Source organism: Salmo salar, chromosome 07, assembly GCF_965601325.2.
Source record: "Salmo salar chromosome 07, fSalSal1, whole genome shotgun sequence".
Lineage (NCBI taxonomy): Eukaryota > Metazoa > Chordata > Actinopteri > Salmoniformes > Salmonidae > Salmo > Salmo salar.
The window spans coordinates 23,190,164-23,208,796 of NC_138297.1; the positions used below are offsets into that span (position 1 = coordinate 23,190,164).

The following is an 18,633-nucleotide window of genomic DNA, read 5'->3' on the forward strand; positions in this document are numbered from 1 at the left end:
GTAGCATGCAAGGTAGGTATGAACAATTTGAAGTTTGGTAAAACTTTGCTGAAACTTTTCACCTATTTACTTTTCAAATTGAACATTACATTAGTCAAATGTCTGTCTTGTGATTTATGGACTGTCCAACCGCTCACGAGATGCAGCAAAGCTGATTTGAGGGTCGTGCTTTCTTTGTACCAGATGTTTCCGTGGTTACCATAGTAACGAAGCTTGTTTGTTAATGCAATGTAGCGACTGAGCTTGCAAATAAAGAAACTAAATAACATTTTATATCTATGACATATGCTCAGTTGTTACATTTTACATGACCTTTTATAGGTCTCCATACATTGGGTAAACTTTCAGAAGTAATACAAATGCCGCGACCAAAGTATTTCACTCCGAACGAGGTGTCCTTTCATAACACCATGCCTTGGCGACTTGTGGGTGTCATACTTGTGTACGACCTGACACTACTGGTGAATGACTTTAAAGGTGAGTTGTTAGATGCATGTATTTATAATAGGCTATTATTAGGCTACAAAAGTTGATTCAATTACACAATTATTTTTCAGGGGATGTACTTCTGAAACCTATTATTGACTGTGCAGGAATTTCACATCAGTCACTGGTTTGAATTAAAGACAAAATTTGTGAGTGAGAAAATAATCTGAAAATAATCTTTATCAAGAATTTAGCGTATTTGTCTTCTTAAAATTTATTGGGTAAATTCCCAATTTGTATTCTTAGATTCGGGCTCACCTTAACCCACTATCCGACTGTGTGATGTACTACACCCCTAGGGGGAGCTCTGTGCACATGTCGTCTCCCTGCTCTAGTACTGACTGGACCAATGACTTTGGGCAACCCTGGTGGATGGATACCCAAAATGAGGTGGGACTATTCTGTCAAGACCATCAACACCCTCACATCCCAGGAGTATACGCTGGAGGTCAAATATCCTTATTCAGATTAGGGAGAATGTCATGCATAGATCACAAGAAGCTACATGTGTACATGCCACATGTATAGGCTACATGTGTTATCATACTAATCTCACTTGGCCTGACACCATCCCCTGGCAAGCGAGGCCTAGTGTCTTACCTAGATGCCATCAATGCTGCATGCATGTATTATACATGCATCATACATGTGCAATAGATATGCAGACAATATACAGACATCATTCTGCACACATACATATCACCTACAGTACATGTTGCCTACGTATCACCTACATATCACATACATATCACCTACATGCATACATGTGTCATTTATATATAACCATCATGCATTCTATTGTAGTTGTTCAAGCTTTATCCTCCTACCCCCTCCCTCACCTCTACTCCTTAGCATATCACAGTAGCAGTCTTTTGGGAGTGTGTCCATTCATCTGGCACGGTTTCACCCACACAGCATAATATCACTGAGTGGAGCACAGGTGCTGTTTCTCCCTTCCTCTGTGTGCCACTGGCTGCATAAAATATGGGTTACCACACTGCCCTTTCGGGAGCCCTGGCCTGTACATGACTCGCTTTCAAAGGGACACGACGAGGTGGAGTTAGTAGTGCACTGTGTCACTGTCAAACCCTGGGGGCATATGAGTGAGTCCTGGCTGGGTTCACTCATTCCCCCTGCAGCACACACACACACACACACACACACACACACACACACACACACACACACACACACACACAGCACACAGCACACTCACACCCTGAGCACACCTCTCCTCTCCGGCATGGTGGGAGAGCACGGTGGGAGAGCAGGCTTTCCCGCCAACCCGCCCCAGCTGGCACTACTAGTCTTCTACTGAGCCAGAGGCTTAGAGTGGGTGCTCCACTCTCTACTCACACAGTCAGACACATGCTCTCCCTCTGTCTTTCTGTCTCTGTCTCTCTGTCTCTCTCTCTCTCTCTCGCTCTCTCTCTCTCTCTCACACACACAAAACACACAAATTCTCTCTTTCTCTCCCACACTGTCCCTGCACACACATACTCACTCACACTCTCTTTCTCTTCCTCAAACAGTCTATCCTCCTTCTTTCTCTCTTGCCCTGCCTCCTCCCTCCCCCCTCATTCCCCCCTCACTTTCTCTCTAGTGGTTCTTGGCAAATGTGCCCATTGGACCCTGCATAAACAAATTCCTTTCTTTTTTTTTTTAATCCTGGAAGCCAAGCTAGAGTGGTTTAACTGCCTGTTGCAAAACTTGCCCATAGTCCACAGAATGATTTTCATAGATAAACCAATGGAAAATACCGTTTTTTGAATGAAAAATCCTAAAATCCTCTTATCATTAGAGGACGGTGGCTGGTAGCCGGGGCGGCAGATAGCCTAGTGGTTAGAGCGTTGGGCCAGTTGGGGAAAGGTTGCTAGATCGAATCCCCGAGCCAACAATGTAAAAATCTGTGGTTCTACCCCTGAACAAGGCAGTTAACCCACTGTTCCTAGACCGTCATTGTAAATGAGAATTTGTTCTTAACTTTATTTTACCTTTATTTAACTAGGCAAGTCAGTTAAGAACAAATTCTTATTTTCAATGACGGCCTAGGAACAGTGGGTTAACTGCCTTGTTCAGGGGCAGAACGGCAGATATGTACCTTGTCAGCTCAGGGATTCAATCTCGCAACCTTTCAGTTACTAGTCCAACGCTCTAACCACTAGGCTACGCTGCAGCCCCAAACTGACTTGCCTAGTTAAATAAAGGTAAAATAGAAAATTACAATGACTATTTATATACTGTATCAGAAATATAAGCTATACACTGAGTATACAAAACATTAAAACAGAACACCTGCTCTTTCCATTAAATAGACTGAACAGGTAAATCCAGCTGAATGCTGGATCCTTTATTGATGTCACTTGTTAAATCCACTTCAATCAGTGTAGATGAAGGGGAGGAGACAAGCTAAAGAAGGATTTTTACGCCTTGAGACAACTGAGACATGGATTGTGTATGTATTCCATTCAGAGGGTGAATGGGCAAGACAAAAGATTTAAGTGCCTTTGAACGGGGTATGGTAGTAGGTGCCAGGCGCACCGGTTTGGGACAAGAACTGCAACGCTGCTGGGGTTTTCATGCTCGACAGTTTCCCGTGTGTATCAACAAAGTTCCACCGCCCAAAGGACATCCAGCCAACTTGACACAAATGTGGGTAGCATTGGAGTCACCTTGTGGAACTCTTTCGACACCTTGTAGAGTCCATGCCCGACAAATTTAGTCTGTTCTGAGGGAAAAGGGGGGTGCAACTCAATTTTCGGAAGGTGTTCCTAATGTTTAGTGTACTGACTGTAGTTTCTAAATCTAAAACTGCTGCAACTGATCTCAGCTACAGTCAATAACCACTGTACATGGGTTGGAAAAGTAAAATAAGGTCTAAAACAGCAAATCCTACCTCCTCTCTCTCTCTCTCTCTCTCTCTTATCCCAAGTGTGTTCCGAGGAGACCTTGAATGAGATTCCCCAGCGGTAACTTCGCAACGGCTCCCACGCCGCCAGCTCCACCTGGAAGCACAACTGCGTCAACCGGGACATTAGTAGGACACTGGAGGAGAACGGTATCCTCGACAAGGATGAGGACTTCTACAGCGGACGCATGGACCACGACCTCTTCTCCCAGTCCATCGGTCTCTACTCAATGACAATCCCACTGAACTTTGACCTCATATGTAAGGATGTCAGAAAATGGTGATGAGCAATATGAGCAACCTATTAAAAGGTTGACTTACAAAATACATGTCCTTTATTTATTTTATATTGTGATATTGTTATTAACATTTTATTACAGCGAATTTGAGCCCGTAAAGGACTAGAACTCATAACCTCACAATCAACATCCTTTCCTTGCCATTCTATCCCAGTGTCTTCCTTTTGTCATTCCTTCAAACCTTCTTGCATCTACAATAGGCCAACATACATTAATAAGTTAACAATAGTCTGCCAAAACTGTAGTAAAACTGCATGGTAACCATGGTAATCATTTATGTGATATTTAATAGTAGGCTACTTCCTCTCAACAGCTCCTTTGTGGCTCTGCTGAGTTTTAATTTCCTGTACTACAGAATGTGCAGGAAACCAAATCTACTGTAACAGTAGCAGTTTTAGTCAGTTGTGAAAAGCCATGTTACACATATTTCTTTAAATCAGTGACGTGTCATTGTTATCAATGTCTAGTTTATTTATCACAATTCACAATTATACACACACACACATTTTTTACTGTAAAATGTGCATGCAGTGCCTTCAGAAAGTATTCATACTGTACCCCTTGACTTATTCCACATTTTGTTGTGTTACAGCCTGAATTCAATTTGTATTAAATTGATGTGTTTTTCACCAATCTACACACAATAGCCCATAATGACGAAGTAAAAATATGTTTTTAGAAATGTGTAAAAATTGATTGAAAATTAAATACAAAAATATCAAATTTACATATGTATTCACACCCCTGAGTCAATACATGTTAGAATCACCTTTTGGCAGCGATGACAGCTGTGAGTCTGTCTGTCTAAGAAGAGCTTTGCACGCCTGGATTGTACAATATTTGCACATTATTCTTTAAACCTTTCTTCAAGCTCTGTCAAGTTGTTTGTTGATCATTGCTAGACAGGCCTTTTCAAGTCTTGCATTGATTTTCAAGAAGATTTTATTCAAAACTGTAACTAGGCCATGTAACTAGAACATTTAATTTCGTTTTGCCACATATTTTGCAGTATTACTTTAGTGCCTTGTTGCAAACAGGATGCATGTTATGTCATATGTTTTATTCTGTACAGGCTTCCTTCTTTTCACTCTGTCAATTAGATTAGTATTGTGGAGTAATAACTACAATGTTGTTGATCATCCTCAGTTTTTTCCTATCACAGCCATTAAACTCTATAACTGTTTTAAAGTCACCATTGGCCTCCTGGTGAAATTTCTGAGCTATTTCCTTCCTCTCCGGCAACTGAGTTAGGAAGGACGCCTGTATCTCAAAACATTTGACATTATGAGTTATTGTGTAGGCCAGTAAAACTACATCTAAATGTAATCCATTTTAAATTCAGACTGTAACAACAACGTGTGGAAAAAGTCAAGGGGTGTGAATACTTCCTGAAGGGATTGTATGGACAGTATGTTTGATCTAGACCTCTTCATCAAAACTGAACTGCCTGACCTTAGACACCTTAATCAGTCTGACTACTAGAGTTCACATTACCTTACTGCCACCCAGATCAGAGGGACTGTTGTGAAACAGTGCAAGATGAGTTAAAAATGTGTCCTCTTTCATTACTCTGTGTTCACCATCTTGAAAATAATTTATTCGATTTATATTTTAATCCGACATAATTTACAGTTGAAAAAAATGAGTCTGCATATTGCATTGTTTTTTATCCCCACCACAAGTGGTTAATTTTTAAGCAATCCAATCTGATGTAAAGTCTGGGCATGGCTGCGGCAGATTTTTCCAACCCCCCCGCCCCACACACACACACGCACACACACACGCGCGCTTTCAAGCTCCCTCCCCGACTCTCTCTCTCTCTCTCGCTCTCTCACACACACGTATAATTTTATACTACGGTGGGGGCTTTTAAGAATACTTCATAGATTTGTGTCGTGTTCTGCAGTGTAGAAAGGGAGCGTTGTTTCGTGTGATCTTGAGGCACAGTTACCAGGCAAGTCTGCCTTCGTGTCTGATTTTTTTTTTGGGGGGGGACAAACAAGTAACAATTTATACAAGCAGTCATACACCCCCTTTCTTGTAACAATGTGAATGTTTTTTGAGGAGGGAGGGGTGCGCGGAGAGAGGGAGAGCCAGGCAGAGAGCGAGAGAGCGAGAGAGAGAGAGAGAGAGAGAGAAAGGAGGAGGGGTGGTGGGGGGGCGTTCTGCAATAATATAGTCAGCCATTTTTTATGTAAGGGGATTTTTCTTATTGGGGGGGTTGTTAAAAAATAAATATAAGGGCGGCCATCTTTGTTTCCTTGCGTTGTAGTGTAAAATATTCCAAAACGCCCCCCACTTTTTTTCTGGAGTCGATTTGAATATTAAATAAATATCATAATTCCGGAGGATTTCTGATTTCGAGTACGGAGCCGATGACAGGAATATAATGTCCTCTCCTCTCCGGTCCTGTGAGGAATACAAGGGCATGTTGGTTAATTCCAAGGGAGGAGATTTTGATGAAGAAGAGGACGACGGAGATCTAGACGAGAACGCAAGCGACATAAACTCGCCGGCGGCGCCTCGAGAAACTGCAACACTAGCCGCGCCAGGTAGGCTATACTAGGCTACAGGAGACATACACTGGCGAAAGACTCGGGAGCGCGCACACAAAATAGAAACACATACTCCAAATTGTGAAAAAAAGTAAGACAGGACACATTGTGCCGCTCATCTCAATAGTTATCTTTTGCTACAATATAATTAGTTGCGCCCCGGTTGCTCCAGAGGATAGCGCAGCTTTGAAATAGAAAGAGTTAAGGATTCCAACTTCTAAACCAACTTGAGAATGCTCTTTTCGTTTTATCCCATATATATTGCCTACAATGAACAAAGTTGATCCTCCTCGACTTTCTTTTCATCCGTATAATGGTGCCACATTCATAAATATAAATCATATCTCAATATGAATAGGTCGACGTGAAGGGTAAAGCTCACGACATCACTGTTAGAAAACATGGACTCCCCAGCAATACGCTTTCTGATAGTGATCTTTAGAATAGTGATGTGTAAGGCGTAAGCGTTAAAACCGGATGATGGAGTGAGAGCTGGCATGACAGCGTGTAAATAAACTTGACCCTACCCCCTGACTGTCTCCACACTGACAGGGACGGTTCATGATAGGACACTGACACTCTACTCAAGTTATGAATAGAACCGTTATGTGTCGCCCACAGGGCCTTTGTTTTCCCTCTCTTTTCGTTCATAGCAGACTAGCACATATTTAACAAGTAAGCATGTAATAAACATAATAAATATAGCCACATAAAAGAAAGGACTTGCCTACAACAATGTAATGTGCAAAACATTTTTTTTCTTCTTCTCAAAATAAGTTTATTTTTGAGGGACTATGATCAGGCCTACCTGGTTCCTGAAAACCTACTAACGGGCTCGCATTATTTTACAGTTCATTTGAATTAGTCTAATTAAATAGAATGCATGTGCATGTAGCCTATTCAATAGTAGCATTCGATAGGCTATTGCATATCATGATTTTGGGACATTCAACAAGGGCCCATTTAGAATCACTGAATTGCTTGTCTCGAGACGGACAAGCGCGCGAATCAATTAGTGCGCTTCCCGCCGTGGCCAACCCCCAGCGACCTCCGCCAGCGGTTGTCGCTCTTGTGGTCAGGACCCAGGTTTTGGAGTTAACGGGAAGTAGCCTGGGGTAGGGAGTTGTTTCAGTCACAGATTACCCATTGTATTGACTAGATACTCAAGTGGCCGCTCTATCAATAAAAATACATGTAAATAAAATGGAAGGCAGTCGGGAGGAGGCAAGAGCAGGTGGGAGCATTTTAGCCAATGAGAGGGCAGATACGCCTGCGAACAACAGGCACAACTCCGATATAAAGTGTTTTTTTTCTCAAAGTTCCCGGTATGTCACATGTGCTACTTATATCAGTACACTAGTAGCAACCTAAGCATTACGAAACTTCTATTCGATCAAATAAGCCACAAGTAACAAATAAGCCTTTACATATTTGTTTAACCAAATTCGACACTCTCATTGATCTCCATACAAACCCCTCGCTTGGTGAGCGAAAAAAACGGAAAACCGCCACCTGCTGGAGAAGACAGATTTTGGGCCTAGTTATCCCTCTCGCTTCGCCTCTTCCTCTCCGGTTCAGTTCATCAGATATAGACAGACTGGCTTGCGGCCTTAGAATCACCGAGCCCCGCGTGCGTGCTGCTGCCGCCGACGGGCTGCACTCTGCAGCAGACATATGCGGAGACCTTGCTTGGGAGCGCGCTGCGTGTTGTAACCCTACTGTAGGCGCCCAACAAAGACAAACAATAAAAACGAACTAATGTATACGATGTGCATGGTGGCCGTAAGCGATAGTGATGTGTTTCCCCTTTTCTCCACCCTCCTGACAATACATAGGCTTATCTTTCTCTCACTCTCAAAAAGGCAACTGTCTCTCTCTTTGCCCAGTGAAAAACCTGAATAAAGGGTCGAAAGACTCATTTGGAAGTCCCTTGAAAACTCACTAACAGATCCTCAAAACGTTCGGTGGTGTTGTCTTCGAAATAAAGCTATGACATGTTTGATTGGTTTATATTTCCCCAATTGTTTATTGCAGGACGAATATATTGCTATGGGTATACATGTATTATAAGCCTTACTTTAATGACAGCCTCAGTTTTCAAATACCACCATGAATACTATTATTGTGCTATACAACTATAGACAGTTATGGCTTTGCTTTTCATTGAACTAATACCAAGCAGCTGTCAAATACACTTATCTGTCAAACACACTGACTGGAACGAATTGAACATTTGTCAGAATTCAGTCAAGGTAGAAAGTCATGTTTAGACACTAGTCCCTCCCATAACACATGTGGTGTCAATGCACACATCACAGCGGGATGGTGAGATGCTTCTGTTGTGCTTAATTGTGTTCAGAAGAGATTAGATTGACAATTCAAAGCCTTCAAAGAGGATTATAGTCAATATGATTTAGTCACAACTCGCTCTCTTTCTTTTCATCCACATCTCTTCTCTTCAACCTGCCGTAGAGGAAGAAGGGGAGGCATTGGACAGGGACAGTCTAGGGAGGAAGAAACGAGGGCCCAAGAAGAAGAAGGAGACAAAGAAGAAGGAGAAAGAGAAAGAAGGAAAACTCTCCAAAGCTAAAAAACGGAAAAAGATTGTAAGCTTCTCGGACATGACCATATCACTCCATCTATAGCCATACTTTCTGATCACACTTCATTCTATTTTCATGGTCCCCCCCCCCCTTTTACGTTCTCTCTCTTTCTTTCTCCCTTTCTCTCTTTTCCTCTCTCCCTTTCTCTTCTCCTCTCCCCTCTCAGGACAGTGATGTAGAGAGAGACTCGGAGAGAGAGAGAGACTATGGAGAGAACTCTGACAGTGCAGCCAGCATCTTTGCTTGTGAGAAAAAGAAGAAGAAGAAACACAAGGAGAAGAAGGAGAAAAAAAAACAAAAGATGAAAAAAGACAATGGGGACAGCATGCAAGAGGAGACAATAAAGGTAAGGACACAACAAAAAAGTGTTGTCATTGTTTTGCTTCTACTTGGCCTCTCTGATGGCTCAAGTCTAGCGCTCTGATTGGTTGTTTCCTTCCACCAGCCTATAGAACAGAAGACGTCGGCCCAGCTGGCTAAAGACTGGGGTCTGGAGGATGTGGATCATACCTTCACTGAAGATGACTACCGCACACTCACCAACTACAAAGCCTTCAGCCAGTCCATGAGGTACTGTGGAGATGTCACGCAGCTGACTCTATTTAACTTGAAATCAGACAGGGCCGGTGGCAGAATGTTTAGCCTAGAAACATGTAGCTTATTGCGCCTCGTTCTCAGTCAAAGGGGACAATTTACTGAGTTATTGATTGAGATTAGATTCCTAACGTACTCATTTAGCTTCCCCTCTCCCCCTACTCCTCTTCTTCCTCGTCTTCCTCATCGCCCCTCGCAGGCCCATGATCGCCAAGAAGAACCCAAAGATCCCCATGTCCAAGATGATGACCATCCTGGGGGTCAAGTGGAGGGAGTTCAGTTCCAACAACCCCTTCAAGGGCTCAGGTGCTGCGGCCGTGGCAGCTGCAGCCGCGGCCGCCGCCATTGCCGTCGCCGAGCAGGTCTCCGCGGCAACCGCTTCCCCATCCCCGGAGCCCCCTCCGCCCCGGAAGCAGCCCCAAACCCCCCGGCCGGCCCCCCAGCCACCACCCCCGCCGCCCCCACTCCGCAAGGCCAAGACCAAAGAGGGCAAAGGTTAGAAAAAGATGAGGGCGGAAGCGTCTATTGTAATAGTATGTGTACAGAAGCAGGGTTTGAATTGGAATGGGTTTGGTCCTAACCAATTGCCCCGGTCCTCTCCCTGTTTTTCAGGCCCTGGATATAAGAAGAGTCGCAGTAAGAGTCCTCGTGTTCTGGCTGAGAGGAAGAAAGCGGTGGCAGCGGCTGCGGCAGCAGCAGTAGCGGCGGCAGCAGCAGCAAAGGCCAAGAAGATGGCTCCCATACGCATCAAACTAGGGGCCCTAGGCAACAAGAGGAAGAAGAGCAGCTCTGTGAGTTTCACTATGCTATGTAATGTATATGGATGTATAGATGTGCTGTGTGGGCTACTGTCTGTGGGAGCATGCAAGTGTGTGAGAGTCGACAGATTTGACTGTTTCCCTCCCTCCCTCCCCCCCTCCCTCTCAGAGTGGTGATGATGTTGAGGAGGAAGATTCGGAGCAGGAGGACTCCAGTGTCCACAGCTCCTCGGTCCGCTCCGACAGCTCGCCCCGCGTCAAGAAGAACAAAAGAGGACGGCCCGCCAAGAAGAAGAAGAAAAGTAAACTAAATGTTCCTCAGAAAAAGTCAACTCTCTTTTCTAATCTGGTGTCTCCCAATCTCTTCCTCTTTCTTTTTCTCACTCCCTCTATCTCTTTCCCTCTCTTCTCTATCTCTCTCTCTCTTTCTCTCGTCCTCTCTCTCCCGGGTCTCTCTCTCTCTGCCTCATCTCTAGAACCTAAAAGGGTTCTTTGTCTGTCCCTATAGGAGAACCCTTTGAATAACCCTTTTTGGTTCCAGGTAGAACCCTTTTGAGTTCTACCTGGAACCAAAAAGGGTTCTCCTATGAGGACAGCCGAAGAACACTTTTGGAACCGTTTTTTCTAAGAGTACCTTGCGTCTCTCTCCCTCTTATCTTTCTCTCCATCTTTCTCTCTATGGTCTCTGTTTCTCCACAACATCTCTCCCTCTCTCCATCACATTGTTATTCTCCCTAATTTTCTCCCCCACCCCTCTCTCTCTCTGTCAGTGCTGGGTGAGGGTGATGTGGAGGTGGATGGTTATGAGACAGACCACCAGGACTACTGTGAGGTGTGCCAGCAGGGAGGGGAGATCATTCTGTGTGACACCTGTCCCAGAGCCTACCACCTGGTCTGTCTGGAGCCTGAGCTGGAGAAGGCCCCCGAGGGCAAGTGGAGCTGCCCCCATTGTGTGAGTTACTGTAATGCTCAAAATTGGTTGTAATCGTCATGTCTACGATTGATTTATATTATTGTATGGAATAATGTATTACCATTTCGCACCATATACACACTATTCCTTTAAGTGCTCCTCCACCTATTCATTCTCCATGGTCTCATTCTCCTCTCCTGTCCTCCTCCTCTTCTCTTCTCCTCTCCTGCAGGAGAAAGAGGGGATCCAGTGGGAAGCGAAGGATGAGGACTTTGAGGAGTTTGAGGAGGAGAGTGAGGACATGGTGGTACCAGAAATACCTGGGGTTGGACTGCTGGTAGGACTGGAGGAAGAGGAGGATGAGCACATGGAGTTCTGCAGGGTCTGTAAGGATGGGGGGGAACTATTATGCTGCGACACCTGTCCCTCCTCCTACCACATCCACTGTCTCAACCCGCCCCTGCCTGAGATCCCCAACGGAGAGTGGCTGTGTCCGCGCTGCACTGTAAGTCATGTTTGTTTGTTTCTACTTTGTGTGGAGAGCTTTGATTCTATTCTTCATTTTCGTCTTCTTCCCCCAGTGTCCTAGCATCAAAGGCAGGGTACAGAGGATCCTCCACTGGCGATGGGGCGAGCCCCCCGATCCTGTACCCGTGCCCCCCGCCCCCGATTCCCCTTCTGATGCTCCCCCGCCACCCCCCATGAAGGGCAGGGCTGAGAGGGAGTTCTTTGTCAAGCTGGCCGGACAGTCCTACTGGCACTGTACCTGGATCACTGAACTACAGGTATGTGTGTGTGTGTGTGTGTGGAGAGAGAGAGAGAGAGAGAGAGAGAGAGAGAGAGAGAGGCTGAGAAAGAGAGTGAAACAGTTGGAGAAGAGGCTGATGAAATAGTATGAACAGCTGAAATGCTTGGCATGCAAGTGTGTCTACCACCTGTCTGTCTTGACTTCCTTGTTTTCATTGAACAAATGTTCTCTATTCCTCTCCTCTTTTTCATCTCTCCATCCGTCTAGCTGGAGATCTTCCACTCTGTGATGTTCCGTAACTACCAGAGGAAGACAGATATGGATGAGCCTCCCAGTCTGGACTATGGGTCGGGGGGAGAGGAGGAGAGTGTTAAGAGTGAGAAGAGGAGGCTGAAAGACCCAGACTATGCTGCCCTGGATGACAAGTTCTATAAATATGGCATCAAGCCTGAATGGATGATGGTCCACCGCATCATCAACCACAGGTATGTGTGTGTGTGTGTGTGTGTGTGTGTGTGTGTGTGTGTGTGTGTGGGGGGGGGGGGGGGGGGTTATTGATTGGTATGTCTGCAGTTGAGGCCGTAATGTGTGTGTTTTTCCCAGTGTGGACAAGAAGGGAATATACCACTACCTGGTCAAGTGGAGAGACCTGACCTATGACCAGTGCACATGGGAGAGAGACAATCTGGAAATGCCAGAGTTTGTCATCCACAAGGCCAACTACTGGGCACACAGGTACTAGACTACTGTACTGGCCACCTGGCATCCATGTTGGCACCAGACACTAAAACATTCAAACTGTCTTTGTATTTATAGACTCAATATGGGAACCGTGGAAGTTAATCTCACACCAAGTTTGTCCAACTCTGTAGGCTATAGTATATGGCTCTAGGACACTGGATTTGATAGGTTGATAGGTTGATTAATTGATTGATTCAGGGATGAGGTGATGAAGGAGGCCCCAGACATGCCGAGGAGGATGAGGAGCATGAGGATGGAGGAGAACGAAGACCCCCACAGATCACCTGTCAACGACGTGAGTTCTGATTGGCTCACTCACTCTGTAACAGCCACATCTATTGGTCGTCATTCTGGTAGCCAATCAACTAACACTTCCAAGTCAAAACTCTACTATCCTTCTTTACTTGTATGCCAATTATGTTGGTCTCATTTTTTTCCCCTTACATCAACATCCCGCCTACTCATTCCTTGTCTTTATCTTCCAGCCTACGATAAAGTACGAGGAGCAGCCAGACTTTGTGACGGCGACGGGGGGCACTCTGCACCTGTACCAGCTGGAGGGGCTCAACTGGCTGCGTTTCAGCTGGGCACAGGGCACTGACACCATCCTGGCCGACGAGATGGGGCTGGGCAAGACTATCCAGACCATCGTCTTCCTCTACTCACTCTTTAAAGAGGTAGGACGCCACTGTCAGGTGGCTATGTGTACTATGTACACCTGTATTTGGTATTGCCAGTGCTTCTAGTTCTTGTTAGTGCTTCTAGTCCTGTGTGGCTCAGTTTGTAGAGCATGGCGCTTGCAATGCCAGAGTTGTGGGTTTGATTCCCATGGGGGGACCAGTGCGAAAAAGGTACGAAAATATTTGCACTCACTACTGTAAGTCGCTCTGGATAAGAATCTCTGCTAAATGACAAAAATGTAAATTGCAATGCAAATTCCTTCTTAACGTATTCTGCTCTATTCTATGCATTACAATGGGTCTTTCTGCATCACAGTCACCACTGGAAATATGGTCCATCTCTTCCCTCCCCTCCCCTCTTTCCTTCCCCCCACCAAGGGCCACACCCGTGGCCCGTTCCTGGTGAGTGCCCCCCTCTCCACCATCATTAACTGGGAGAGAGAGTTTGAGATGTGGGCCCCGGACTTCTACGTGGTGACCTACACAGGGGACAAGGACAGCAGAGCAATCATCAGAGAGAATGAGCTGACCTTTGACGACACGGCCGTTAGGGGAGGGAAGAAAGCCTTCAAACTGAGGGTGAGGAAGGGGGGGACGGAGGGAGGGAGGGAGGAGAGGAACGACAAGGGTGATAGAAAAGAGATGAGAGAAAGCTCCAATCTTTGTATCCTTTTATTACGACCTCGACTAATCTCAGCATCTCCTTCCCTCCTCCTCCTTCCACTTCTCTCCCAATACAATCTCCCTCCCCCCCCCCCCCACATACCCCTCTCGATCTCCCTCCCTCTCTTTCTCTCTCCTCCAGAGAGAAGCCCCAATAAAGTTCCATGTCCTGTTGACCTCCTATGAGCTGGTGACGATAGACCAGACCTCCCTGAAGTCTATAGACTGGGCCTGTCTAGTGGTGGACGAAGCCCACCGCCTCAAGAACAATCAGAGCAAGGTTGGCTCCCTCTGTTGTGTGTGTGTGTGTGTGTGTGTGTGTGTGTGTGTGTGTGTGTGTGTGTGTGTGTGTGTGTGTGTGTGTGTGTGTGTGTGTGTGTGTGCGTACTGTATATAACCTTACTGAATTTCCTCTTGAAAGACAATAAAAGTCATAAATGAAATAATCAATGAATTATTGCCTGCGATTTCTCTCCTCTCCCTGATCAGTTCTTCAGACGTCTGAATGACTATAAGATTGACCACAAGCTGCTGCTGACTGGTACTCCTCTACAGAACAACCTGGAGGAGCTGTTCCACCTGCTCAACTTCCTCACTCCCAACCGCTTCAAGTAGGGCCAGCCTCACACACACATATTCACTCATAGAACCACATACACATAACATGTACCTATAGACTGATACACACTTGGACGTGCTGTATGTATCGATGCATACACTCGTAGAAACACGCTAACAGACATAACCAGTCACACATCTCTACCTCTACTTACATGTTTTCAACCAAAATGGCCCCGACTCACCTGGCATCCTTTCTCTCTCGCTCTACCTCCCTCCCCCCTCCCCACCCTCTCTCTGTAGTAACCTGGAGGGGTTCCTGGAGGAGTTTGCCGACATCTCCAAGGAGGACCAGATCCAGAAGCTGCATGACCTGCTGGGCCCACACATGTTGAGGAGGCTGAAGGCTGACGTCTTCAAGAACATGCCGGCCAAGACAGAGCTCATCGTACGAGTGGAACTCAGCCCCATGCAGAAGTAAGGGTTGTAGGGAGGGAGGGAAAGAAGGAAGGGGTAAGGAAGGATGAGAGGACAGGAAAAGAGAGAGGTAGTGATGAAAGAAAGGTCATAAAAGAGTGAGGGAAGAGCGTAAGGAAGAGCGGAAAGAAGAGGGGAGGGAAGGTGAATAGTGTGGAAGATGGAGAGATGGAAAAAGAGAGAGAGAGGTAGTATTTGACTTGTTAATCGTAAAAACAATCACACACTAACTGTGCCCATCTCAATTGATGTATTTTAACAGGAAATACTACAAGTTGATTCTGACGAGGAACTTTGAGGCTCTGAACTCGAAAGGAGGAGGTAACCAGGTGTCTCTACTCAACATCATGATGGATTTGAAGAAGTGTGCCAACCACCCCTACCTCTTCCCTGTCGCCTCCATGGTAACTATCGTCATAATTATATAGTCATTTATGTTACAGGAATACTGTATCAACATTTTCCACTGTAAGACTGTAATTAACCTCTGAATTGCAGTACAGTGACACCTTCTGGTAGGTTTGAGTATTATAGCTACAAATGTATCCAGCCTATTACAGCTTATTACAGTCCAGGGGGGAAATGTAGCAATATGCATGAATGTAAATATGTCTAAACATAGATGTTTATGGAATAAAAAAAGTTGATATTCTTTCAGTTATTTATCAGATGACCTTGTCCGAGGATTTAAAATAAGCAAGTTCAGTAAAGAAGCTATATCTGTGTATATGTCATCACATGGACACGGTGTGTTGTCTTTACCGTGGTATTAGGAAGCCCGTAAGACTGCAAGCGGAGCGTACGAGGGCACGGACCTCACAAAAGCTTCTGGGAAACTGACTCTTCTGCAAAAGATGATGAGAAAACTGAAGGACCAAGGACACCGCGTGCTCGTCTTCTCACAGGTTGGTACACACACACGCACGCACGCACGCACGCACCCACGCACACGCACGCACACACGCACCCACGCACACGCACGCACGCACGCACGCACACACACACACACACGCACCACACACACACACACACACACACACACACACACACACACACACACACACACACGGGAACTTTTAGCACTTCCGTAACCATTTCTCTGTTCTCTCTCTCTCCTCCCTCTTTCTCCTCTCTCTGGTAGATGACTAAGATGTTGGACCTGCTGGAGGACTTCCTGGACTTTGAGGGTTATAAGTACGAGAGGATCGATGGAGGAATCACAGGGGCTCTGAGACAGGAGGCCATAGACAGGTTCAATGGTGAGGGAGACACTCATAGTCTAAGGGCTCTATAAACAAAAGCCACGCCTATAGATGAAAGGGGCCTTTTCAGTTTCTTGTGAGATTTGGGTGTGTGTAATACAACTCCACCCTCCCTCTATCTCTCTTAGCTCCTGGTGCTCCTCAGTTCTGTTTCCTGCTGTCCACCAGGGCAGGGGGTTTGGGTATTAACTTGGCTACAGCTGACACCGTCTTCATCTTCGATTCAGACTGGAACCCCCACAATGACATCCAGGTAGAATGTCTGCCATTCACTGCCATTCTATAGCCCACAATGCACTCAGATCTGCCATGAATCTACATTTCCATCAATGGAAACAAGTCTTGACAGCATTCTTGTATCAAATCAAGTCATGTTTATTTATCATATGCACAGGATACACATGTACTTGCATGTTCCCTCTCGACAATGCAAGAACAATAAGAAATAATACAAATATTTTTAAAAGCTTGTATGTATTTTTTTGTCTTATCTCTTCTCTACCCCTCTCTGTCTCACCCCCCTCTGCTTCTTTCAATCTCCCTTGTCCCACCCTGCTGTCTCACTCCTCCCCCCCCTCTACCCTCCCTCCCCCACAGGCGTTCAGTCGCGCTCACCGCATCGGGCAGGCCAACAAGGTGATGATATACCGCTTCGTGACCCGTGCCAGTGTGGAGGAGCGCATCACCCAGGTGGCCAAGAGGAAGATGATGTTGACCCACCTCGTGGTACGGCCCGGCCTGGGCTCCAAGGCTGGATCCATGTCCAAACAGGAGCTGGATGACATCCTCAAGTTTGGCACCGAGGAGCTGTTCAAGGACGAGATTGAATGTGAGTTATTGGCAAGCATTTTATGGCACCTGTTGATGTGGGATGGAAGGAGGATAGGAGAAAGGGGGAAGGATAGGGGAAGAGCAGGAGGAGGATGGAGGGATATCAGATGGAAAAATGCGAGGATAGGAGGCGGAGAGCTTAATATGAGGAGTTCTTTAGGTACTTAATATGAGGGGTTCTTTAGGTACTTAATATGAGGGGTTCTTTAGTGACTTAATATGAGGGGTTCTTTAGTGACTTAATATGAGGGGTTCTTTATGTTCTTAACATGAGGGGTTCTTTAGTGACTTAATATGAGGGGTTCTTTATGTTCTTAACATGAGGGGTTCTTTAGTGACTTAATATGAGGGGTTCTTTAGGTACTTAACATGAGGGGTTCTTTAGGTACTTAACATGAGGGGTTCTTTAGGTACTTAACATGAGGGGTTCTTTAGTGACTTAATATGAGGGGTTCTTTAGGTACTTAACATGAGGGGTTCTTTAGGTACTTAATATGAGGGGTTCTTTAGGTACTTAATATGAGGGGTTCTTTAGTGACTTAATATGAGGGGTTCTTTAGTGACTTAATATGAGGGGTTCTTTATGTTCTTAACATGAGGGGTTCTTTAGTGACTTAATATGAGGGGTTCTTTAGGTACTTAATATGAGGGGTTCTTTATGTTCTTAACATGAGGGGTTCTTTAGTGACTTAATATGAGGGGTTCTTTATGTTCTTAACATGAGGGGTTCTTTAGTGACTTAATATGAGGGGTTCTTTAGGTACTTAACATGAGGGGTTCTTTAGTGACTTAATATGAGGGGTTCTTTAGTGACTTAATATGAGGGGTTCTTTATGTTCTTAACATGAGGGGTTCTTTAGTGACTTAATATGAGGGGTTCTTTAGGTACTTAATATGAGGGGTTCTTTATGTTCTTAACATGAGGGGTTCTTTAGTGACTTAATATGAGGGGTTCTTTAGGTACTTAACATGAGGGGTTCTTTAGTGACTTAATATGAGGGGTTCTTTATGTTCTTAACATGAGGGGTTCTTTAGGTACTTAATATGAGGGGTTCTTTATGTTCTTAACATGAGGGGTTCTTTAGTGACTTAATATGAGGGGTTCTTTATGTTCTTAATATGAGGGGTTCTTTATGTTCTTAATATGAGGGGTTCTTTATGTTCTTAATATGAGGGGTTCTTTATGTTCTTAATATGAGGGGTTCTTTAGGGACTACACTTTCTTTTTTGGGGTTGTTACATACATCTGTATATGGAATGATTTTAGTCACATCTTCATCTTTGTTTCATCACCGTTTCCTATTCTCCCAAAGTCCTCTCACCACCACGTATGTCCACCCTCTCTCCCCTACGGTGTCCAGCGGGGGACAACAGGGACGATGAGGGCAGTGTGATCCACTACGACAGCTCGGCCATCGAGAGGTTGCTGGACCGGAGCCAGGACGCTACGGATGACACAGACATGCAGAACATGAACGAATACCTGAGCTCCTTCAAAGTGGCCCGATACATGGTCCGAGAGGAGGATAAGGTGAGGGAGGGAGGGAGGGAGGGAGG

General features: G+C 45.3%; 1 protein-coding gene and 1 long non-coding RNA gene across 6 annotated transcripts in view; both read left to right on the top strand.

The window, feature by feature from the left end:
* Positions 1-21: 21 nt before the first annotated feature.
* On the top strand, positions 22-4,886 carry LOC106608763 (uncharacterized). Its single transcript, XR_001329575.3, has 2 exons — positions 22-477; positions 3,419-4,886. It is a non-coding gene; the product is annotated as an uncharacterized LOC106608763 (long non-coding RNA).
* Positions 4,887-5,560: 674 nt separating this feature from the next.
* The window catches only part of LOC106608762 (ATP-dependent chromatin remodeler CHD3), a 31,990-nt gene continuing 18,917 nt past the window's right edge, over positions 5,561-18,633 (top strand). For 2 of the 5 annotated variants that reach the window (XM_082977469.1, XM_082977467.1), the window contains exons 1-24: positions 5,562-6,245; positions 8,721-8,854; positions 9,018-9,197; positions 9,297-9,421; positions 9,645-9,940; positions 10,058-10,236; positions 10,373-10,505; positions 10,974-11,155; positions 11,349-11,621; positions 11,698-11,901; positions 12,132-12,349; positions 12,468-12,599; positions 12,804-12,900; positions 13,091-13,282; positions 13,664-13,864; positions 14,091-14,228; positions 14,438-14,559; positions 14,810-14,983; positions 15,246-15,387; positions 15,757-15,888; positions 16,125-16,242; positions 16,374-16,498; positions 16,843-17,074; positions 18,390-18,607. In XM_082977469.1, the coding sequence (XP_082833595.1) occupies positions 6,083-6,245; positions 8,721-8,854; positions 9,018-9,197; positions 9,297-9,421; positions 9,645-9,940; positions 10,058-10,236; positions 10,373-10,505; positions 10,974-11,155; positions 11,349-11,621; positions 11,698-11,901; positions 12,132-12,349; positions 12,468-12,599; positions 12,804-12,900; positions 13,091-13,282; positions 13,664-13,864; positions 14,091-14,228; positions 14,438-14,559; positions 14,810-14,983; positions 15,246-15,387; positions 15,757-15,888; positions 16,125-16,242; positions 16,374-16,498; positions 16,843-17,074; positions 18,390-18,607 (4,110 nt within the window). In that variant the 5' untranslated portion in view covers positions 5,562-6,082. Of the gene's footprint in view, positions 6,246-8,720; positions 8,855-9,017; positions 9,198-9,296; positions 9,422-9,644; positions 9,941-10,057; positions 10,237-10,372; positions 10,506-10,973; positions 11,156-11,348; positions 11,622-11,697; positions 11,902-12,131; positions 12,350-12,467; positions 12,600-12,803; positions 12,901-13,090; positions 13,283-13,663; positions 13,865-14,090; positions 14,229-14,437; positions 14,560-14,809; positions 14,984-15,245; positions 15,388-15,756; positions 15,889-16,124; positions 16,243-16,373; positions 16,499-16,842; positions 17,075-18,389; positions 18,608-18,633 lie in introns of all 5 variants that reach the window. The other 3 variants (XM_082977468.1, XM_014206887.3, XM_082977466.1) reach the window with 2 other exon arrangements.